This window comes from Saccoglossus kowalevskii, chromosome 9 (genome assembly GCF_978046115.1).
Source record: "Saccoglossus kowalevskii chromosome 9, keSacKowa6.1, whole genome shotgun sequence".
Taxonomy (NCBI): Eukaryota; Metazoa; Hemichordata; class Enteropneusta; family Harrimaniidae; genus Saccoglossus; species Saccoglossus kowalevskii.
Window position 1 is genome coordinate 9,768,591 of NC_140649.1, and position 22,538 is coordinate 9,791,128.

At 34.8% G+C, this 22,538-nt stretch overlaps 1 protein-coding gene across 1 annotated transcript in view; it reads left to right on the forward strand.

Moving 5' to 3' along the window:
• Positions 1 to 1,326: 1,326 nt before the first annotated feature.
• The window catches only part of LOC102808936 (neuronal acetylcholine receptor subunit alpha-10-like), a 51,303-nt gene continuing 30,091 nt past the window's right edge, over positions 1,327 to 22,538 (forward strand). Inside the window, exons 1-3 of the mRNA XM_085503910.1 lie at positions 1,327 to 1,377; positions 2,012 to 2,203; positions 21,406 to 21,450. Coding sequence (XP_085360036.1) covers positions 1,327 to 1,377; positions 2,012 to 2,203; positions 21,406 to 21,450 — 288 coding nt within the window. The remainder of the gene's footprint in view (positions 1,378 to 2,011; positions 2,204 to 21,405; positions 21,451 to 22,538) is intronic.

The following is a 22,538-nucleotide window of genomic DNA, read 5'->3' on the forward strand; positions in this document are numbered from 1 at the left end:
TTATGACAAGACAGCGTGTAGCAACAAATCGCGTACGCACGCGCGTAATATACATTGCGTGGTGGTAAGTAACGGATGAAGTGGTTTTGCAAGCAAGTCATTATTCCGCGCCAGTGATTGCCGGTGCTGTCTGACGTAGCAAGTCCACCACGTAAGGTTCACATTTCCAGGCTTTATTTAAAATGGCCCATATACTTTCTGATAATTTTGCCTTTTATTATTGGTACAATGTTACTGAGTAACGTGAGTAGAATGGCCATTTTTCAATGAAACATCATGTTCACAGCATTTAAGGAAACTGAAAAAGCAGACCTCTAATTTTACAAATAAATAATAAATTGTACTACCGCAGTACTTATACTTTATAGTATTTAGTACTTACATTATTGAAGTATTTACAATATTGCAAAGTTATAATAAATAAATAAATAAATAAATAAATAAATAAATAAATAAATAAATAAATAAATAAATAAATAAATAAATAAATAAATAAATAAATAAATAAATAAATAAATAAATAAATAAATAAATAAATAAATAAATAAATAAATAAATAAATAAATAAATAAATAAATAAATAAATAAATAAATAAATAAATAAATAAATAAATAAATAAATAAAGTAATGCCCTATGTAAAGTAAAGTAGCCCTATGCTAATATACATGTATACACTTTGTGTATAAAATATAACTAAACATGAAGCAATTAGTTTGCAATCACTTGAGTGGGAAAGCTACATGGATATGTCAGCAATAAGGAATTAATAATTTGCGATATGAAACCAAGTGGACAATGTGTCTTGCTTTGTGGATTTAATAATTTCCACATTCCATTAGTGGCAATATAATAATACATCATAACTTATGATCAACGGATAACAAGATGTCTACTGCTGTTGAAAACCATCCTAATTTGTAACTGTTCATTATTTGTCACGTATCGTTATTTATTGTGCTGGCAATATAGACGCATCGACGACTCAATACACCACTATATTGGCAACTACCAGACACAAAATGCAATTTACACCACGTGTGGCACTCATTGTCATTCAGAAAAACAAATTCTGCAATTCAATTGCGTAGTCGGGTAGTATATGCCTACGATTATATATTTTACTAAAAAGTGAATCGTGATTAAATTTTACAAATTGTTGGGCGTAATTGCCTTGTAATATATCATCTTTTGGGTTATGGTTGTTGTTGCATAGGACAGGACAAGACGGCCAGTAATGCGTGTGCATTTCATGTTCGGGTCACGCAATCTACATGATGTGATCGGACATATCCAGGGAACAAGGTCACTTACATGATTAGCTAGTATGTCTACGCCATATGTAGTATCGCCTATTGGTGCTTGTGCCAACGACCGGGTCTGCATTTCCACAAAAGTCATAATATTAAGCTCTTCTTTTTAATCTGTTGTCCAGAAGATACTAAAGGAAAACCTATTTACCAATGCATTGCTAGTATATACTTCCGGTTTTGGTAATGCTAGAAATTATTTTGCTGAACTGAAATTGTTTCTAAAACCTAAACCTTCATTAGTGAATACATGGATAATTCCGTCTTGCCAATTTACGGTGGCATCGATAGTCCCGTCGTTCATCAACTTGAATCCGATTAAAATAAGATTCTGGTTTTTTAATTTTTATTTTAAAATTCTTTTATTATTATTTTAATTAGTATTATTAATTTTAATATTTGTTTTTACACTAAATTTGCTGCACGTGGCTTTAACAAACAAAACAATTCTTATTGCAAAATATTTGTAACGTCAACAATTAATTTAAAAAATAACTAAAGTAATTATATAAACAAAATTAAAAATTTAAGACAACCGGGATCTTCTTTATTCAGATTCGTCGTTCATTTGTTGAACTAGTATTCGAAAGTTTATTGCTAATGACTTCACACAAATGAAATTATAAGTATCCGAAAATCAACAAAAGTTGTATCTCAATGAGCGCCAGATGAATTAATGGAATACTTTACCCTTATAAATAGTTCAATTTCCTTTTTTTAAATACACGCTTTTTTTCATGTCATTTTTACTCAGGGGTTTCACCGACAAGTGACCAGTATCGCCTTGTCAGGGACCTTTTTATGAATTATTCCTCGGAAATTCGACCCGTGAGAGAGAAGACTACGATAACGACGGTGACGATTCGTTTATTTCTTGCAAAGATATTAGAAATGGTAAGTGTTAAATGTTTAATTTATAATTCATATTTTTTTTTAGTTTAATGTTCTATTTACATTCCATTCATTTGAAACATCATCGAATGACTTGTCAGTGTGGTTTGTCGTGCGTTTCAAGTTTATTATGAACAACACTAGTAGTGATAGACTTTTGTAAACCGTCACGGGAACTAGCACGACATTAGACGATTTACAAGGTTTTCAAGTTCAAGTGTCAATCAATGACTTCAGTAACGTCAATGGTTCATACCTACCCAATTGTGTACAAAGCGACTACTGATTTCCAGTAGTAGCGATACTATATGTGGAACGTTTACCGGTAAACACTTGGTTTTATGTCAAATGGATATTTAGGAGATTATCTTTGTTGTGTTATATCAAACAACTATACACAAAGATGACGCAATGGTGGATTATTATGATATATTTAAACAAAAATACCACGTGACACAGAAACTACAAATAGTGCAATGGTTAAACACTGCCACTCTGCTTGCCTAAAAAAATATTATAATTATTTTATGGAATTACATTCAGGTCCACTGATCACAACTCAATAACAATCACAACTACGATCACAGCACAATCACAACATAATCACAATTACAACACAATCACAACACAATCACAACATAATTACAAGATACTAACATGTCAATCACAATCATAGCACAATCTTGGCACGATCACAACATAATCACAACATAATCACAGTTACAGTCACCATAATCAAGGGAATGCCACCACCCTGTCACAAAAAGTAGATGCATTTGAAGCTGAGGACAAGAAAGCAATGAAAGATGAGGATAATGACCCAGACTTTGGATCAATGAATGACAATTAAATGAGTTTAATGAGTTTTATTTCAGTATGATAATGAAACCGGTAGTTTCACGTGGTGAACCCTGACCTCAATATACGTACACCTACACGACATAATGAATCAGTCCAATTAGTGATTCTCAATTAATTGACTTCATTTACTGCTACAGGGAAGTAGCTTACTCTGAATGTTCATGAACTTGAACTACATAACATACACAGACATTGAGTCGCCATATCAGTCACCAGTTCGTCTGATCATGCGTGTATAACATTATCACATTTACCTACATATTCTCATCAGTAAATATCTTGACTTTGAGCACCCCTCTATAGTGATCAAGTCACGTCAAACAAGTTCAATGTCATTGGCGCATGCCTACCCGCCTAACCGGTGGGTGGTAACACTAATTGCAGTTCGCTTGGATGTAACTACGCCCATATAATCTAGATGTTAAGATATTGTTAGCTGGGTAGGCAAGTTCATGTTACTCTTAATGCGTGGAATCAGATATAGTCTTGCAGTTGGCCTTTGGCGTCTCCTTGGGGTGTCATTACTGATACGTTTGTATAAAAAACCTCTCAAGACACTTTTTCCAATTGCGCTTTGCCAGTGGGACTGTTCTGTAAATGTAATACGCGTCTGTAGTATTAGCTGGTGTTGCTCTAACTAGATCAGCAGCAACGTAGAACGAAAAGTCCATTTTTTGTTATCACTTGGTCGTAATCCCGATAATTGAATTCAAACGCCCATGCCAAATATCTCGTTTATTAAAGCATACATTTGAGCGAGGACATTAAATATTTAATATTGTTGTACTTCGATGAATACATTTGGTTAATGTTTAACGTGAACTGAAAACATTGATCCTGTATCACACTACTAAATGTGATTATTATTTTGTAAATATTTTACAAAATAATTGTTTTCGTCTATATTGAATCTTAACAACACAAATGGCCAAGTATTAATCGACTAGATTGTGGTTAAATAAAATGTAATTTTATAAAAGTATTTTTTCAGCAATAATATAGGGTTAACGTGGGAATAGCCCCTTTGCACGATCGTTGTCTATATATTTAAGAGCATATTGATGCATCGTCAAAAGTCCCCCCTCCTCCCCCGGTGGGCATTCATGGCGTCACAGAAAAAAGCTCGATATCACAAAGTCTGCACGAAGGCGGGTATTGCCACCGCATTGACCAGTGCTTAGTGCGTCCCACACTGGCTGAGTGCATACTCCACGGTATTCTAACGATAACTTTATTATTATAGTTTTTACCGAACCAGAAATAGTCTGAAATGCTACGGGAGAACGTGCCTGTGTAATTCTTTGCGTTCAGTGACGAGAGTATATTTCCGTTACACGATACATTGTTGCTACGTGTAATGTAAATAAATGTAAATGGTCGTAAGTGGCACACGTTCACTGTCAGTGACGTAGTTTACTCTCAATTAAGCGAATTTTGAACGAATGCAAATACGGATTTTCACGAAACATTAATTCTATTATATTCGATGCCGCATGTTAAATAATGCATTTTTTTCTATACATTGTAATTATAGTTCTCTAATGTATAATAACAGTAAAATTGTATGAATAAAGGTTTTTCACTATGCGTTTTTTTACTGATGATCTGGGCTACATTTGCAGCGATCCTATCTTTGTTACTGTTTCTCACCCCAAACATAATACTTTTAATATCTACTTTAAAGATGCAATATGAATGAGAAAATGTCATTTTCAATATTGTGTTTTGATACTGCGTGTTGATAAATACATTAGACAATGATTTGTCGTGATCTGAACATCTGGGTATTTGTTGGACGAAACAATGAAATTCTTTAACACGCACGTACACTGGTTGTTTTGGTATGTACAAAGACAATCAATGCGCATGCGTAGTAATGATTTGATTTGTCATTTTATGCATTTAATGTGAACTACAGTATGGTGTTTTCGTTCAAATTGTATCTTTAACGTTTAACATTAATGTTGTTTCAATTTGTATCAAGTTTGTTTATTTTGTATCCAGACCTTATTCCAAATTGTCGTCGACATCTCGTTAGGAGCGGGAAGACCGCGCAACCTACTATTTCCTCCAAAAAAAGTGTTCCATTTTCAATCGCCATCTCAGCGATTGTTGCAAATACCATGGTAACACAGGCAAAGTAAACATTGGACGGGGTGACGATAGCAAATGTATGGAAGCCCCTTAGGGCTAATTTCGACTTGTAAATATTTCGAGATGCTAAGTCGATATTTCGAGATGGCATGTCGAAATACCGAAATGCTATGCAGAAATTTCAAGAAGTCATGTCGAAATTTCGAGATAGTAAGACAAGATTTCGAGATTTCGTGTCGAAATATCAAAATTTCGAGATACTAAGTCGAAATTTCAAGATGATATGCCGAAATTTCAAGAAGTCACGTCGAAATTTCGAGAAGTCATGTCGAAATTTTGAGAAGTCATGTCGAAATTTCGAGAAGTCATGCAAGAAGTCATGTCGAAATTTCGAGATACTAAGTCAAGATTTCGAGATTTCGTGTCGAAGTATCAAAATTTCGAGATACTAAGTCAAAATTTCAAGATGCTATGCCGAAATTTCGAGAAGTCATGTCGAAATTTCGAGAAGTCATGTCGAAATTTCAAGAAGTCATGTCGAAATTTCGAGATACTAAGTCGGAATTTCGAGATACTAAGTCGGAATTTCGAGATACTAAGTCGAAATTTTGAGATATTTCATTTTTGTTACGCTTCGAATTCGGCTAAATTAATATCGTCTCTATTGGCTATATGTAATACATGTACCACATTTACCGGGAAGTAATCCACCATTACGATGATAAGGATGAGTTGTGATTTAATTTGTCGCAATACCGGTGAGTAATTTTCACCACCGTAACTACAGGTAAGATGTAAAAACCTTGTAAATGTATACAATTAGATGACTTTACGACTCTCCGGAGTATGCCTTACTTGTGACATTAGGCGTATGTTCACGCTTATCACAGATGTAATCAATTTGCTTACTTACATCGACTGGTCAGATCAAGCGTAGAACACTTTCCCAGGGTTTTAATGAGACCGAATGTTTCGACGACAATGTATGCACGGTGTTATATACTTGCGCTTCGCTGTGTATGGCTTAACTTATTAGAGTCTTACTGAAGATTAAATGCCGTTACCATCATAGCTGGTGACATGAGCGAGAATAAATTGCAATTTCGAACGTCTTCAGACACTTGAAATTAAGGTTGTCTCGTGTGTTTGTTCCATTGGCTTAGATGGTCTTTCTTTTGACATGTTTTTAGAGTAACTGACGAGTGTTGGTTTTATTTAAAACGGCATAGTTATCACGGCGCGTCGTGTTTGATAGGCGTCTCAATCGACGTCTACAGCGCGTTTAAAAATACACGTTTTGTTTGCGCTTAATTGAAACGAACGACGACTGTGGCTATTTAATTAGTATTCATAAATCCATTGTTATTTTCAAGGTGTATTGGTTTTAGAAAGATACATTGGTTGTTGTATTAAAGCAGAAGGATCGTCACCTGCACACGCGACAAATAGACGCTAAATTGTGAACAACGACACGCTATGGTCACCCGCCACATGCGCATGCGCAGGTGATTCCCGCCGTGTGACGCACTTGTCGATTAGGAATAAGAGTATATATATATGAGAGGTCGTGGATAAAAACGTGTCAATGTTCATCAATCAAAACACAGAAAAAAAACTCTTGGAAGTAATTCCAACTGATTTAAATGTACCCTGAACATTGATTTAAATTCGTAAATGGCCTTATAAACTCACAAAATTAATTAATTTGTTATATCCTGTCAGTTCGAGATAAAAGTAGTTCATGTATGCGTGCGCTTGATGTTCGATATGTCGTCCAGCATGTAGAAACATTACACTGATTTTGATGAAAACAAATTTAGTTTTTGATTACACGTGTCTTACTTCTTGTCGAGGTCAAAACTCTGTCTCTAGTATATATGTACGCCGTGAAATGTACATACACACACATAAGTGCGCGTAACGACCACAACTCTGCAATTACTTGACCTCTATGATTATTCCCGCGAAGACGTTGGTGAAACATTTTTCGTATTTCTCTTAGCAAATCTGTTTAAGTTAATTAGATTATGCAGGTGGTTTTTGTGATGATCTTGAAGACTTTGTGACGATGATTGAAATAAGTTATTTCGTGACGATGATTGACTTTGGTGCATAAAAGATTAAAGGTCACCAATAATACTATGGCCAGGTTATACGTGTGTTTGCTTCGAACCGATTGTGTGCTTGCTACATTCAAATGCAGTATGGATATGCATATATAAGTTCGAAGTTTGGTTGGTCCACGTCGATAACGGTAAATTTCAAAACGATACATCGTCTCCAAACTGTGCAGCTTCTCCCTACATTAATATTAGTCCTTGAGTCGTATTGGCAGTGACAAAATGTACTAATTATTTAAGATATCTTTGGAAAACTCTGTGTGTGTGTATTTTTGAAAAACGTTTGCTGGACATGTCAAATCAGAAGCTTATCTAGTATTTGAAGGGGTCAAAGATCACTTGACAATATAAATTGTGTTTTTATTAGTTAAAGCGACTTGTACATTTCAATTTCAGGGCTCAATCATTCTACTAGAATAAATATTAAAATGATTAAAATAATTAATACCCTCCAACAAATAAGAGGACATTTATAGTGTGAGTTTATCGTGATGCTGTTTACCACATCGACAACTTGAAAATGTCTTACCGCTACGCCAAAACAAGTTGACGTCATTCGTGGCAAAACTCATTGTACTAACATATAATAGTACAACACTAAAAACTAACTAAGCTTTAAATTATGGGTCCTACAACTACTATAACAGTTTTGTTATTATTATTAGATTTCAATTTTAAAAGTCTACTGGCTTTCACAAGTTGTTGGCAATATTAATGATATGGTATTTATAGGCGTGATATTTTGGTAAATTCGTAAATCTCAAATCATATTGATATGTATTATAGTACTTCTTATTTGTAAGAGAAGATTTAAAACCACTTTCTGTGATATAAATTCATAAATTACCATCTACGTCATTCAATCTTAATTTTAATGTATTTTGGATTTAAGTTGATATATTTTATAAGAGCAAAATAAGTCAAAATATATTTGGCTCTGGACTTTAACGGAAGAAGCCAACTATCTTGTAGTCTATTGTAATGTGTCGTTTAATTATAGGCATAAATGTAAATTATAGACATTACCACTAAACATTACAGTTCAAACATGACAGGGAACTTTGACCCACCCAATTCTTGATCAAACTACTGATTTTTGACCAGGCCAGTACACATTCCTGAAAAACAGTTGGTACCAACATCTTCCAAAAAATGCACTTGGCCCATGGACTATATATCCGACTTGGGACATATGCTACCTGTTTGTTCCAGTGAAAAAGCGTATATTTAGTAACTGCTGTTACGATGGAAACGCTCGCGCACCCATGACAAAGATACTGAAATTGATATATAGATATTTCAAAAGTGATTGATATTATGCTAGGTGACAGACGACCTTTAGTTACTTAGCAACGTCACTCTGAAATCTCTGTGACAGTGGATTACATCACTTAGTTTTGAACTACTCTGTTTTTTGTTTGTTTTTTTTCTTGTATAATCAATTACATCTCCCTGGAATCACGTTGTAAAAACACATATTCAGTGTTGGTCTATGTTCTTATTAACTGGTCATAATTCCGTTTTCTGGATATAACATTTGTATTTTTATCGCAAGTGACATGTCCTACATCTTTAAATTCTATTCCTCAATAAAACCTGTACTAATCCTCTCTAGTTGTCATGGCAGTATGTCTCTATGTTTCCCAAAGCGAATTTAATACTTGCCGTGAATGATTTGGACATAATTAATATCGACGCATTGTGTGAGGTAGTACCACTTCTGACTATGTGACACATTTTCGGGCGTATGTTTTTTTTTTTTTTCTGGCATATCACGATTTGCTATACCACTGTTTTTCCTAACCCTGTTCTTCCATCACCGGAAATGTTTCTCTAATAACTAATCGCCTCTACATATGAAACTGCGTTTATTATATAAGTAGATGGAAAAGCTAATGCCATCAGAGCTATGGCTGATTCGGTTGGATAAGCAATGCAAATTAATTTATTCAAATTATTCATTCAACGTCACGTTATATGTATTCAATAATTAATGAGCGCATGATAAGATGTTTTAATGGATTATTTTGTATTTATGTAAAATAACTATGTGTGCGGGTTTGCTCGATTATCAAATTAAATTGATGTGTATCGGTGTGATTGTACTGATCAAAATTCGATCGATTTTCTAAAAATAGAACTTACGTAACCCCCAACTGTGTTTCTTACCGGGCTGAGTGATTTGTTGTGAATCACGGGGAAGTATACTGTCTCTCTGTGAATCTTTTACAAGGTCATCCCAACACCTCAACCGTTATAAATACGTCAGTTACTGTCGTACTTATTGTCTAGTTAGTTTTTGTGAGAATCAAACGATCTTATGCATAATTTATTAGAATACGTAATTCGTTTGACGTGTTTTAAAACTATGATTTATTCTATTCATGGAGATTCGTGTTAAACCCATGTCTTCTGTGTGATGTGTTGTCTTATTCTGCATCTCAAAACAAATCATTTTCAAAAGAACACTATATGTATCTAGACGTAAGCACAAGACATATTATGTGTTGTAGAAATGCTTGGAAAAGTAGTCTAACTATTCTTACAAAGTTTTAACAAAACATACAAACATAGAAACATTCATACGTATCAATGTACTAATATAGCGACATAATAATATACACACATTCTACAACATAGTATTATAACATAGAAATACAAGCATTGCTAAATACTAATATAACACTAAATACTAACAGGACATAACGACATAGTAACATACTAATATAACTAATATAGCATACAAACATTGACATATACAATAGTTGCAACATACTAATATGGAAACATACTACAGGAAACATACCAACATGGAAACATACTAATATGGAAACATACTAATATGGAAACATACTAATATGGAAACATACTAACATGGAAACATACTAATATGGAAACATGCTAATATGGAAACATACTAACATGGAAACATGTTAATATGGAAACATACTAACATGGAAACATAGCAACATGGACACATGCTAATATGGAAACATAGCAACATGGAAACATGCTAATATGGGAACATACTAACATGGAAACATGCTAATATGGGAACATACTAACATGGAAACATGCTAATATGGAAACATACTAACATGGAAACATGCTAATATGGGAACATACTAACATGGAAACATGTTAATATGGAAACATACTAACATGGAAACATACCAACATGGAAACATGCTAATATGGGAACATACTAACATGGAAACATGCTAATATGGAAACATACTAACATGGCGACATAACAGCGACGTCAGCAGGTCACATACCTCTATGTATCCATCGAGCTCATTGCCTATGTATACACACAATAGCCACACAAGTATACGTAATCTCACAGTACAAGTTTTATTGATAATTAAATTAACAGACAAACAGAACACACGAAATATTACAATTGACTTATTTTATTAATTAGACTTGTTACAACTGTCAATTCCGATTAGAATATCAAGATATATATTGTAATATATTTATGACGAGTTCAGTCAAAACAAAGCAGACGATGCGTGAAATGTACAGTCTATGAGTGGTGATGTATATTGCACAAATAAATAATACAATGAACATTCCTTTCCCGCGTAACGTTATACCATAACGTTTACGGCGTATTTTAATTGAAAGTTGTTAAATGTTATCTCATTTGGTGCGTACATCCCACAATACAAATATGGCACACATTTTCATATGCGACAGTGTTAACGCTTGATAATATTGATAACGCGAAATATTCATTAAATGTTCATCGCAATGTTAGTGCATTAATATCAGTGAAATTTTGCACACCAGTTCAAAAGTAAGAACTAAAGTACTTTTTTGACATATTACAAATACCAGTAAAATGTAAATCATTCATTGGACTAAACACTTTTCACACATCCCAAGACACATAGAGGATTTTCAGAGAAACAAAAACAAATTTTCCAATTTACCAATACCGGAAGTTGATTAATGGTCCAGTTCCACTTCAGTGTTAAACGTCTTACAAAATATATCTGTGTTACACATAATACATATATCCATTCCAGAATTTATAGCAGATCCATAAGTAACATTCGTTTTACAACATAGATCCATGCGCTACCCTAGTTTACAACATACATGTGCTGTATTCGATTACACACGAATACATGTGCTACACTTGGCTTGTAACATAGATTTATGTGCAACATTTGACGCGTAACATAGATATATGTGCTACACTCGGCTTACAACATAAATCCGTGTACAACGTTTCTTGTACAACATAGATTGATGTGATGAATTGGCTTCCAACATAGATCTATGTGATACATTCTTCGTGCAACATAAATCAATGTGCTACACCTATATTACAACATAGAATCATGTGATAAGCTTGTATTTCAACATGTATATGTGCGTGATGTCCAACCGTAATCACTGTCTTTGTGCTCACATTTCAACAATTTTCTATCTGTATTACCAATTTACAGTTCATCTGATTTGTTTTTCTGTTTTTCACATGTGTCTTCTATTTTTTCGTAGAAATCAAGGATGATTTATCTAAAATTAATGTTTAGTAGTTGTATTCAACGCGCATGCGCATGCACAAATCTTTGCCGAATATGTATATCAACATGCTATATGCAGCAGAATACACCTTCACATTATATATCATATGATGATTTCAGTTTATAATAAACACGGATGCTCTGTAAAATATTACACTAGGTGTTTACACAATCAGGAAGTGTTACTGGCATAAAGAACCCGGATTACCAATGTTATTCTATTCAAGGTTAAACGCCCACTCCAATTAACTCTACGCTAGTGTCGATTAAGTGTTGATTTTCGAGATATGTATGAACTAGTTAGTTACTAGCGAGCATTTAAATATGAAGTCGACAAACACGCTGTTCTCAGCTCTTTAGCACACAGTGCATCGTGCAGCTTGCCTGACTGTACACGTAAAGATATCAGTCTACAATACGGGATGGAAGTGATAAATACGGTGTCAAATGACGTATAAGCTTCAACCCCGAGCGAAGTGTGATTGATCAGATTATGTGTTAACAATATGGTTATCCTTTTTTTTGTTAAATCCCAGTAAATAGTGATCGATAGATAATATTAATTCTACTGAAAGGGTTAAACAATTGTTGCCATTTACAAGTCATTAGGCACATGCCGTGTTTTTATTAGCATTTCTGACGAGTAGGTGCAGTCTTTTCAATGCCCACTGCAACCTCACAAAGAGCGCTAATACCGAGGAAATGTATGCAATATGACAGGTAGTGTTAATTGCTCGGTGTCTCGTGAGACATGACCCAGAGTATTTGGCTTAATATGGACAGATTCTTTTAAGTCGTTGAATACAAATTGTCGTGCCATTAAATTTTAATTCGTGAAGAGTAATAGACGATGGTAGAAGAATAAATGAATATTCGAGCACACAGCTTTCTGGACTTTTTTGTTTTTTGATAGGCACGTCTATTCAAATAAGGGTGCAGTATATAAATATGGAGATCGGTTTTACGGCTTCAATTTTATGCTCTTTACGAAAATGCCAGATGAACACAGGGGGTGATTTACTGCATTCTATCAATTGTGGTGAATCGGGTCATCGTTGGAGTCGCTCAATTCCGTCTTGGTTAACTAACATTTTGATAAAGTAAAAAAAAAAATATTTCCGAACATATTTCGGAGCGTAAAGCTTCTTTTTTCCACGTTTAAAGTTCCTGATTACATTTGTAGATAAATTTTTAGTCTTTGGTTACGAAGTTGTGTTGGTTGCTCAACTGTTCATGCATCATCAAATCCATGTTCTACCGTAATTATTTCCACCTGTTACGAATGAAATTGTTTGTCCATTTGTGGGGCCAGTGACTTTTGCTAATTGCAATTACCGCCGTTTGTGTGAAGTCATCATGTATACGGAAACATAAATAACGCGAAAGTTGTGGGGGTTTTTTCAAGCATAGGTACACGTATTTATTTATACGGCCACTGATATTACGTGTCAAATGTGTAAGCCTTTCTCTGAGCAGATTGGAACAAATGTACCAAGATGTTTTAATTAAATATTAGCAGCTACGTATTAGACCTTTGCTGACGTGTCAACATGCCTTGTTGCCTAACGTCAACTTAACGTACGCCCCGGTTTATCAATACATTCATATGGTCAAACCAGTTCTAACCAGATATATCTCTATGGCAACCATGTAGACTGAGATGGATGGGTATGACTGAAATTGTTGTTCTTTGTGTGTAATATATTTCACCATTGACAATTCTTTCTCAGTTAGTCATTACGTCAATTGACTACAAATTTCCGAGTTATATATATATTTCAGCGATTTTTCTTTATGTCGTGTATTGGTTGGTATTTATACGTGCTGTAAATCGTTTTCGTATGGTTATAAAAACAAATATACTAGTAGTTTGTATATTTGCTATATGTGCTTCAAAAATAATATAAGTATATACCGTAAGCACACGTCGCGGTGGAATTGTTGGAATATTATTCACATACGCCACATACTATTCCATTAATTGAGATGAATATTCGGGTAGCTATGTGGTCTTCATATTCTACCATAATGAGTGGGTGGTCATTGAAAACGTTGGTGGGCGATGCTTTATTTTTATACATAAATCTGCACCGAGAACGTTTTAGAAAAACAATACGGGAGATTAAAAGAGAAAAAAAAACATTTGTAATGAATTTTCCATACATTTGATATACAGAAACAAAACTAAAATCACAGTAACACCTTTTTAACAAAACAAAAAACACGAGCTCATAACCAAATGAAGGAAAGGATTGCCCAGTCTAACCACCACACCGCCGATTATCAAGTTGTTTCTAACAGTTTAAAATTGACATTTTAGTGACACAATTCGAAGGCAGACGCATATTTTAACATGGAGTTTTACATATGTTTGTATATAACCTGGCGGAATAACAATTATATTTCAGTAATGGTTACCATGGAAACGGATTCAGGCTAGTACAATTGAACTTGTTTCGAAGCGCGAATTTATTTAATTCTCACTACTGTAAAAACAACTGTTTATTGTAAATCTAACAGTTACTGTATTGGTTGGATGGAAGTGGGGGCACCAGGGCGCATGCGCTTTAAATTATCTGCACGTTTAGGTAAATCTGGGCGCGATTACTGCTATGTTTACCGTCAAAACATTCTTTTTTTGGGGGGGGTCACGATTATTGATTGAATCGATTGTTCCTACGATTAAACCGATATTATTATAAATATGCTGACAACTACTCAGAGTTATTATCTTATATATGAGTTTTATATTGGTGGATGAGGTGTTAATGATAAACTAGTAACTGTTTTGATATGCCGATAAACATCACAGAGTTGCCTGTTTACCTCTTAGAAACATTTTTTGGGGGTATTTTCAAATTTGAATACAAGATCTCTATATGTAATGATAACCCTGTGTTTTAAGTGTTTACTATGGAGTATGGGAATTACGTGAGGGGGGGGGGGCAATAGATAAAACGTCTATACAAATGTCAGATTTCGTGAAATGTACATTTGCACTGACGGCATATTCAAAGTAACCATCGCGCAGTATAGTGGATGTTACGGCAAAGGCAATCCGGTCAAACCTCAGACAACTGGCACTCATTGTATGCTTGTGTAATCACGGAGACGATATCAGTAATCAATCAACGGTGATAATCATAAAGACGTAGTGAGCAAATCATTCAATTCTAAGCACAGTGCGCAGCGATTAACATACACTGCATAGAAATAACAAGCTATCTGCCGTCTCGGGCTTTCAATTTCCCTTAGTTTGTTTTGACAAGTATCGTCACGATATGGATAAGCACACTGTGATGATGCGATTCATAAAAGCACAATCATGTCACGCATAAATACACTGGGGATTACAGAGACGGTATACGGACGTAGTCGCGTTTTCGTTTTGCACTTAAACATACACAGAAATGATAGTAATACCAAGGAGGTGAAAAACAGTCTTTTACCTCCATGGTATTACTATCACGTAGAATTTCTGTCAATTTATAAATTTGAATTTGTTTCATTTAATCAATACTGTTTACTGTTTTAGTTGGCAAAAATATTGTAAACGCCGTAATTTTAAATTTTATTAAAATTAGAAAAATCATGGGAATTTTATGGAATATCTAATTTAGAAATGTTTTTTTCCGATAATATCGAATCAGAGAAATGTCGTAAAATGAAACTGTCACATGACAAGCAGCGCTATCTTTAGAAACAACAGTTGATAAGGAAAGTCTATAAAATTGCACACAGCTAATCGCCGCTCTCACCAGACACAACGATGAACACGATATATGTGACATTTGCAAATGAGTCGTGTTTGCATAATTAATAAGATAAAGTCGAAAGGTTAAGATGCGTTAGATTGGTGCACGTTCGTTGACTGTCAACAGTTCAAACATCAAATCGAAATGGAACGCACAAAAATGTGTTTACCAGGTAATTGACATAAGGTGGCTTAATTTACATATTTTAGTATTGTTATTTTTAAATGTCAGTTGACGTCAGGAATGGAATTATTTTACATCATTATTTCGCAACACGCATCGCTGACGTTTAGCGAAAGTTACCACCGCCAGTGTGTTAGCAATAAAAGCGAGACTAAATTTCCCGGTTAAAACATCAACCCACTCATCTGTTGTCATAGATACAAAGTCTATGACAGACAACTATCAATCTTACTCGGTCTTAGTGAGTTTGTTCATTTGTTATTTCTGTCATGACAGAAAAGTCCCTAATTAATCCAACACATAATTAATCAAGCAATGGCACAAAATGTCTTAATCTATGTTCTCCAACAATTATGCTTTCAAAAAATATGTATACGTTATCATAGATACATGTTGCGTTTCTGGCAGCGGTGAGTTAAAACAATCATGAGTGATTAGGAAGATCTCGCTTGTCGCGTTACTTTTGCAATTAGGTGTGAAATCTCGCTTGTCGCGTTACCTTTACAATTAGAAGTGAAATCGCGCTTGTCGCGTTGCCTTTTAGGTATGAAATCTCGCTTGTCGCGTTACCTTTACAATTAGATGTGAAATCTCGCTTGTCGCATTACCTTTTAGGTATGAAATCTTGCTTGTCGCGTTACCTTTACAATTAGATGTGAAATCTCGCTTGCGCATTACCTTTTAGGTATGAAATCTCGCTTGTCGTGTTACCTTTACAATTAGAAGTGAAATCGCGCTTGTCGCATTACCTTTTAGGTATGAAATCTCGCTTGTCGCGTTACCTTTACAATTAGAAGTGAAATCGCGCTTGTCGCATTACCTTTTAGGTATGAAATCTCGCTTGTCGCGTTACCTTTATAATTAGATGTGAAATCTCGCTTGTCGCGTCTTTACCTATTGAGTATGATATCTCGATTATCGTGTTACCTTTACTCATAATAGGTATGTTAGAACAACCATTTGTTGATAAACGATTATATAATAATGAACAAATAGGGTTAAAGTCCTTCAGTGCTTTTCCGATTGAATATGCACGACACAGACTGTAGTATTCGTCATAATCACACAGAAATGACGTTTGTCTAACGTGGTTATTAAATTGTATTTATTGTGGCCAGCCCAGGGGAACCATCCAACGTGAAATTTGATCTCAAGGCTAGACTAAATTCAATAGAGCACTGTAATTGTTATATTAAATTACTGTAATTTCGTTCGTGTAAAATACAAGAGAGGTGTTACTTGACACATGTGTGGAAGTGTGCCACACGCAATGCCAGCATGAATTGTAGCTATTGTGATATATGTGAATATTCATTTATTTATTTATTGCTATTTTTCGCATTATGCTAATGATGAGTTCAATAAGTCAGTCCTATCTTCACACAAAGATTCATGTCTATAGTTACATTAAGTCGACTTGTACTGCTGATTTCTGGATTATGGTCATAATAATCGTCGGAAACCACGCCACGTATAACTAATTGATCAACGGTCGTAGCCACGGCGTGTTTATTGTGGCGACAGTCTATACAATATGTAATCCCGTAGGTTATTGGTTTATAAGAATCCGTGCCAAGTTGTATCGGTTATTAATAATATTACTACCGTTGTCGCAAATTTGATCAGTGCTCTTCAACTTTTTAATTATAATTGTAATTATGCTTTAATATATATATATAGTGAAGTGTATGCCCGATAGGTTAGGTGATTCTGTTAGTATTATTTTTTGTTGAGACATAACGTGTCGCATGCATAATGACTGTCATCAGACGGACAGTTAGATTTGACATCACCGAAGTCTAGCCTAACGAGACCATTCACAGTATGCTCAATTTGGCATATTACTAAATGCCTATTTTTTTTTTAAATACTTTAAAACCTCATATAAAGACGGATCATTTGTTAGAAAAAAAACACAGATCGTTAGTGTCTTCCGAGCGTTGTGATTTACAAGTCACCGTAATGTCGTGACGAAGAAATCTAATAACCACTATCTCACTTGATTTTCCGTAAAGTGGGTTGTCAGTCGAGATAGGTTCGGCCTATTTTTGATATGTTGATTAATGAACGGTATTTTAAAATGTGCAATAAACAGTAAAATAGTTTTTATATACACACGTGTCCACATCCACTGAAATGAATTAATGAAATCAAAAATTCGTGACAGATACAATTTCAGAAAAACATCACGATCTGTGCTAAAGTTGAAATTGTTCAATGACCGATTAAGTACGGGCACTAAACGGCAAAATAATATGTAGAGAACAGTGCTCAGTCCTAGTCGGTACATTTAATAGCTAGTCAGGCGGTGCTCGATGAAAATGATCGTGATATTTGTGTGGTCACGATATAAGCAATTATCTGTAATTTAACACTACCACGATGGTATCATTTTTTCCTGCAACCAGCCTAGTCGGCTAACTCTCAGTTCTAATATTGTGCCGTGCATCGCAGTTGAGATATTGTGCATTAGTAAACGCCGTCACATTTATCGCAACAAACTTCGTCTTCATTTGCTCTCGTCAAATTGCGTTGGATTTCCAAAATCATACCCTTGATTGAACATGCATGCTGCTAAACCATTCGACTCAATATTTTATAAAGCAAGGATTTGACCCTGTTATTATTTATTAATATTTTTTAATGACCTGTATGTTATGAATGTTTACTGAATAAAAATTGCATTTTTAGTAATCTTGGCTAATTGCTAATTCAACTTTATATCATTTTTGATTAATGGGCCCGGAAAAAAATACTTATCTCAAAAAATACCACCAGTGATTAGTGTTTGAGCCGCGACCTTTAAGTTTGGTAAGATTAAGAAAATATTATCGTTAATAAATTAGGGATGTCAGTAACTATCAGGGTGTATGAGTTTGTAAGCTGGTTTCCTGATAACGACATTCTTAAATCCGTACAGTTGTTTTCTGGTGACCGTATCCAACCTGTATTAGACATTTGTCGCTTTCAGTCGCAATATTATAGATTGAACAGCTTTTTTTTCATCTGATTCAGATTAAGTTGGAATGCTTTCATGCATAGGCGAATATATATTGCTACGAAAAGGAATCTCTGACTTGCATCTTTTCAGTTCTTGGAAATTTCAATAACGTCAGATTTTGCGATTCCCGGTATTCTTATAATTTGCTATAGTAAATATAGTTAGATCACGCCACTTGCGATATCTCAAGACCTCGCCATTTCCGATATGTCAGATCTCGTTAGTGAATTCCATTTTCGAAAAAGTCAGATGTTGCCGTTTTTAATATCATCTTAATGGTCTATTTTAAGTCCATGTACTTGATTATGGCAGTTCTCGTCATCTACGATGTCGTCAGATCTCCGCTGCCAACTTCGATACTGCAAACTTACGATACTGAAAGACAGCGCCATTTTTGACATCATCAGATCTCGTCACTTTCGATTTCTTCGCATCGCACCATGCTCGATTTAGTTAACATGATCATCACTGTACAGATCATGTGCAATCATATTTGCACACGTTTGATTAGCTTGCGTATACATTGATGTAAGTTTTTGATATACAAATTTCATAACCGCGATGTAACATGAGAATACATCTTTTGAAATGTTTAACGTTGTTTCCAAGTTCACATCGCATTTTTGCTGACGGTATATATACGGGCCCGTGCCCACCAGTCAACGCAGGTTCACAGTTGTGTATACATCGTTAAACCTCGGCTTTTAGTTAAAACTATTCACACGATGTTTAATTATTAAAGAGAAGGACGTGCGGAAGAAATTGGCCAAGTTTTTGGGAATTTAGATATGGGTTGTATTTTTGTTTAAAATAGGTATAGTAATCGGTAATAATTTTACTCGACGGAGAATTTCTTCAATACACTCTGGTCTCCTATACACCAGTGTGTTTTTTCTTGGTACATCATGTCGAGTCTCGAGCCTAAAACGAGTAAGTCTGATTTTTAAAAACATCAAACATCAGATGCTGCGGTTTAAACAATTGGATTTATCTGAACCGATTAATCTCATCAGATAAATCGGATCTTGTAAATAAATCGGTCTTTGTACAATGCTGTAAACCATTCTTAGGTACGTATCGTGTATGTATATTTTACAATAACATAACACTATTATAACTAGTTATGACTAGTATACAAGGTTAATTGTACATATATATATATACAGGTATAGATTTTGTAGCTACTTTGTACTATATTATGGAGGGAGGTTCTTTTATTGTACATTGGAGTGTTCTTCACTCCATTTTAGGTGTTCACGGAATCTGGTAAGGGTTCTTCCTGAGAAGGTATCTTAAATGTTTTTGAAAATAAACAATGCATTTTCAAGCATAAAATTGCTATTTCCGTGGGGAAAACGACTCGTACACACACACATGACGAAACGGAAATCTACTAAGAATTCTACAAGATATTAATAGTTATTATAGAACATGTACTGTAAAATACTTTATTTTAGCTGGAATTATTTTTTGCTGAATACATTTTTTGGGTGCTTTGTATAGAATTTATTTTCACTGATTTTTTATGAGTTGATTGTAAACTATAGGAAATAAGGTATATTCGTTGGATTTCATTTTCACCAAGCGAAAATAACGTGTTCTACAATATACATTCTCACTTCATCCATTCCATCTGTATAACAAATATGGTTGAGTGGAAGTCACTGTCAATCTCCTTCCCATAGGTCTTTGCGCTTTACACAATCGTATCTCTGCCACAGGCAGCCTTAAATTTTGTCGTCAATCACCTCACTACGCACGGCTTTTATCTCGCAGTTTTTTCTCCTGAAACCAAACTACAAAAAGTGGGGAAAATGCATGTGACAACCAAACTATTTATTAATGTCTGACTTCTGTAAAAATGTAAATACGAACCATTTTATGGCGGACTACGTTTTGCAAGGTAATGTTATTGTAGTGAAATGGCGCACGTGATACACTAAAACTGGGAAGCAACAACGTTATGTTTACGTATAAAACTTGAAATTAAAATAAATGTCCTACAATCCCCGTTTGTCCAGTTTTCTTGGGAATAATATTAATAGTATTTCTGGCTTGAACAAGTTCGAATTTGCCGCACCTAACAGCCATAGTAGAACGCACATTGTCAGATTATAACGTTAGTCATTTATTATATAATCTAATGCTGTGACTTTGGGAATACTACACTTTTCTAACACAAATATGCATATTTTAAACTAATTACCGAACATTTCATTCAGATTTTAGCGCGCAAGAATGGGTTATTATACTGATTAAAGTTACCTGGTGACTTGAACACAACTGTGTTACCCGCCAGTGATTTGTAGTTCGAACATGCAAATGAGTGGTATGCAAATCAGCTTTGTGCAGTGATGATAAGTAACGCGTATCGAACTGTTCGGAATTCGAGTCGTTTTATGTTACTAGGCCTTACACGCAAATAGCTGCCGAAATCTCGTTGAGGACGAAAAGGTCGCGCGACTTGTCAACGAGATCTCGTCGGCCATTTTCGTCTAAGGTCAATTATATTTACTGTTATCTCACTCATTTGCACGTGTTTCTGAATTCGTGATGCATGTTCGGTGTTTATGAGATGCATACTTTAAAATTTTGAAATTTCCTGCATGTTTACGTCTTTTACTTAATACTTGTTTTGTTTTTCCTGTAGGACGAAAAACAGCAAACCCTGAGAGTTAACACGTGGTTGACCTTGGTAAGTAAGACTGTTGCTTAGCAACAACAGACATACATCATTATTTTCTTTGCTACGTCGTTAAGAATAAATTATTTTGTTATAAATTTACAAACGTGACAACAATCCCATTCGCATCATGTTCACAAATATGTTATCAATCACACCAAAACCAACCAGCAAAATTAAATTTAAATTTATAAATAAACAACAAGAGAATGGTCTGAGGTTGCGATAGTATATGATAAGCTAAAGCTACGAGTAGTAATATGCTAGAACAAGCCTCAACAGCTAACAAATAATCATAGTTACATCTTCCAAAAAATCTCAAATATCACTGAATAAATCGATTGTCAATCAGGCATGTTGATTCGGATGTCAAAATATCGAGTTCACACATGCCTGGTATTCTAATAGACACGTAAGTTTTGTGACAACGTGCTCGCTCGTCGTTCACCTTGGAAACTACGTACATTTGGGCATAAACTATGCCGATAGGTCAGAAGTTAATATGAAACTGTTTGCTTATTTCTACATCACGTGATATTGCTTGTCGAAGTAGGTCATCCAATCCGACGCTTTGTTCATCCTCGTCCGCATAGCTTTATAATTGATGATATAGCCCTCGTAATATTTTACTTGAAATACCGTGAAATCCTGATTGGTGTTTGTCCTTTTGTACCGGATGTAATTCAACATGGCGCGCAAGTGAACGGAAACCCAGATATGTCACAAAGTTTGCCAGTTTTCATCGTAACTGGGATCGTGAATAGATACAATTATGGGTGTTGTTTTGCGAGATGTTTCATCAGTTTGGATATTTGTTTTTTCAAAAATGTGTTCAGTGATAATTTTCATTAAGCAACTTTTTCCTAATCACTTTGTAGACATATTCATGAATGATTGATTCCTTCCCATGGTCCGCCATCACTTAAAATGTCCAGTATCACGTGAATAGTGTGTTTCATTCTGTGGTGCTGCCTATTTGCAAGGCAACATACATAGTTGGGAGAATGGTGCTCAGTTTGACGGGGGTGGGGACGTCTAAATGTCACCTTATCTGTCATTATTGTACGTTGAAAGATATGCAGTATTATTGTCGCAATGGA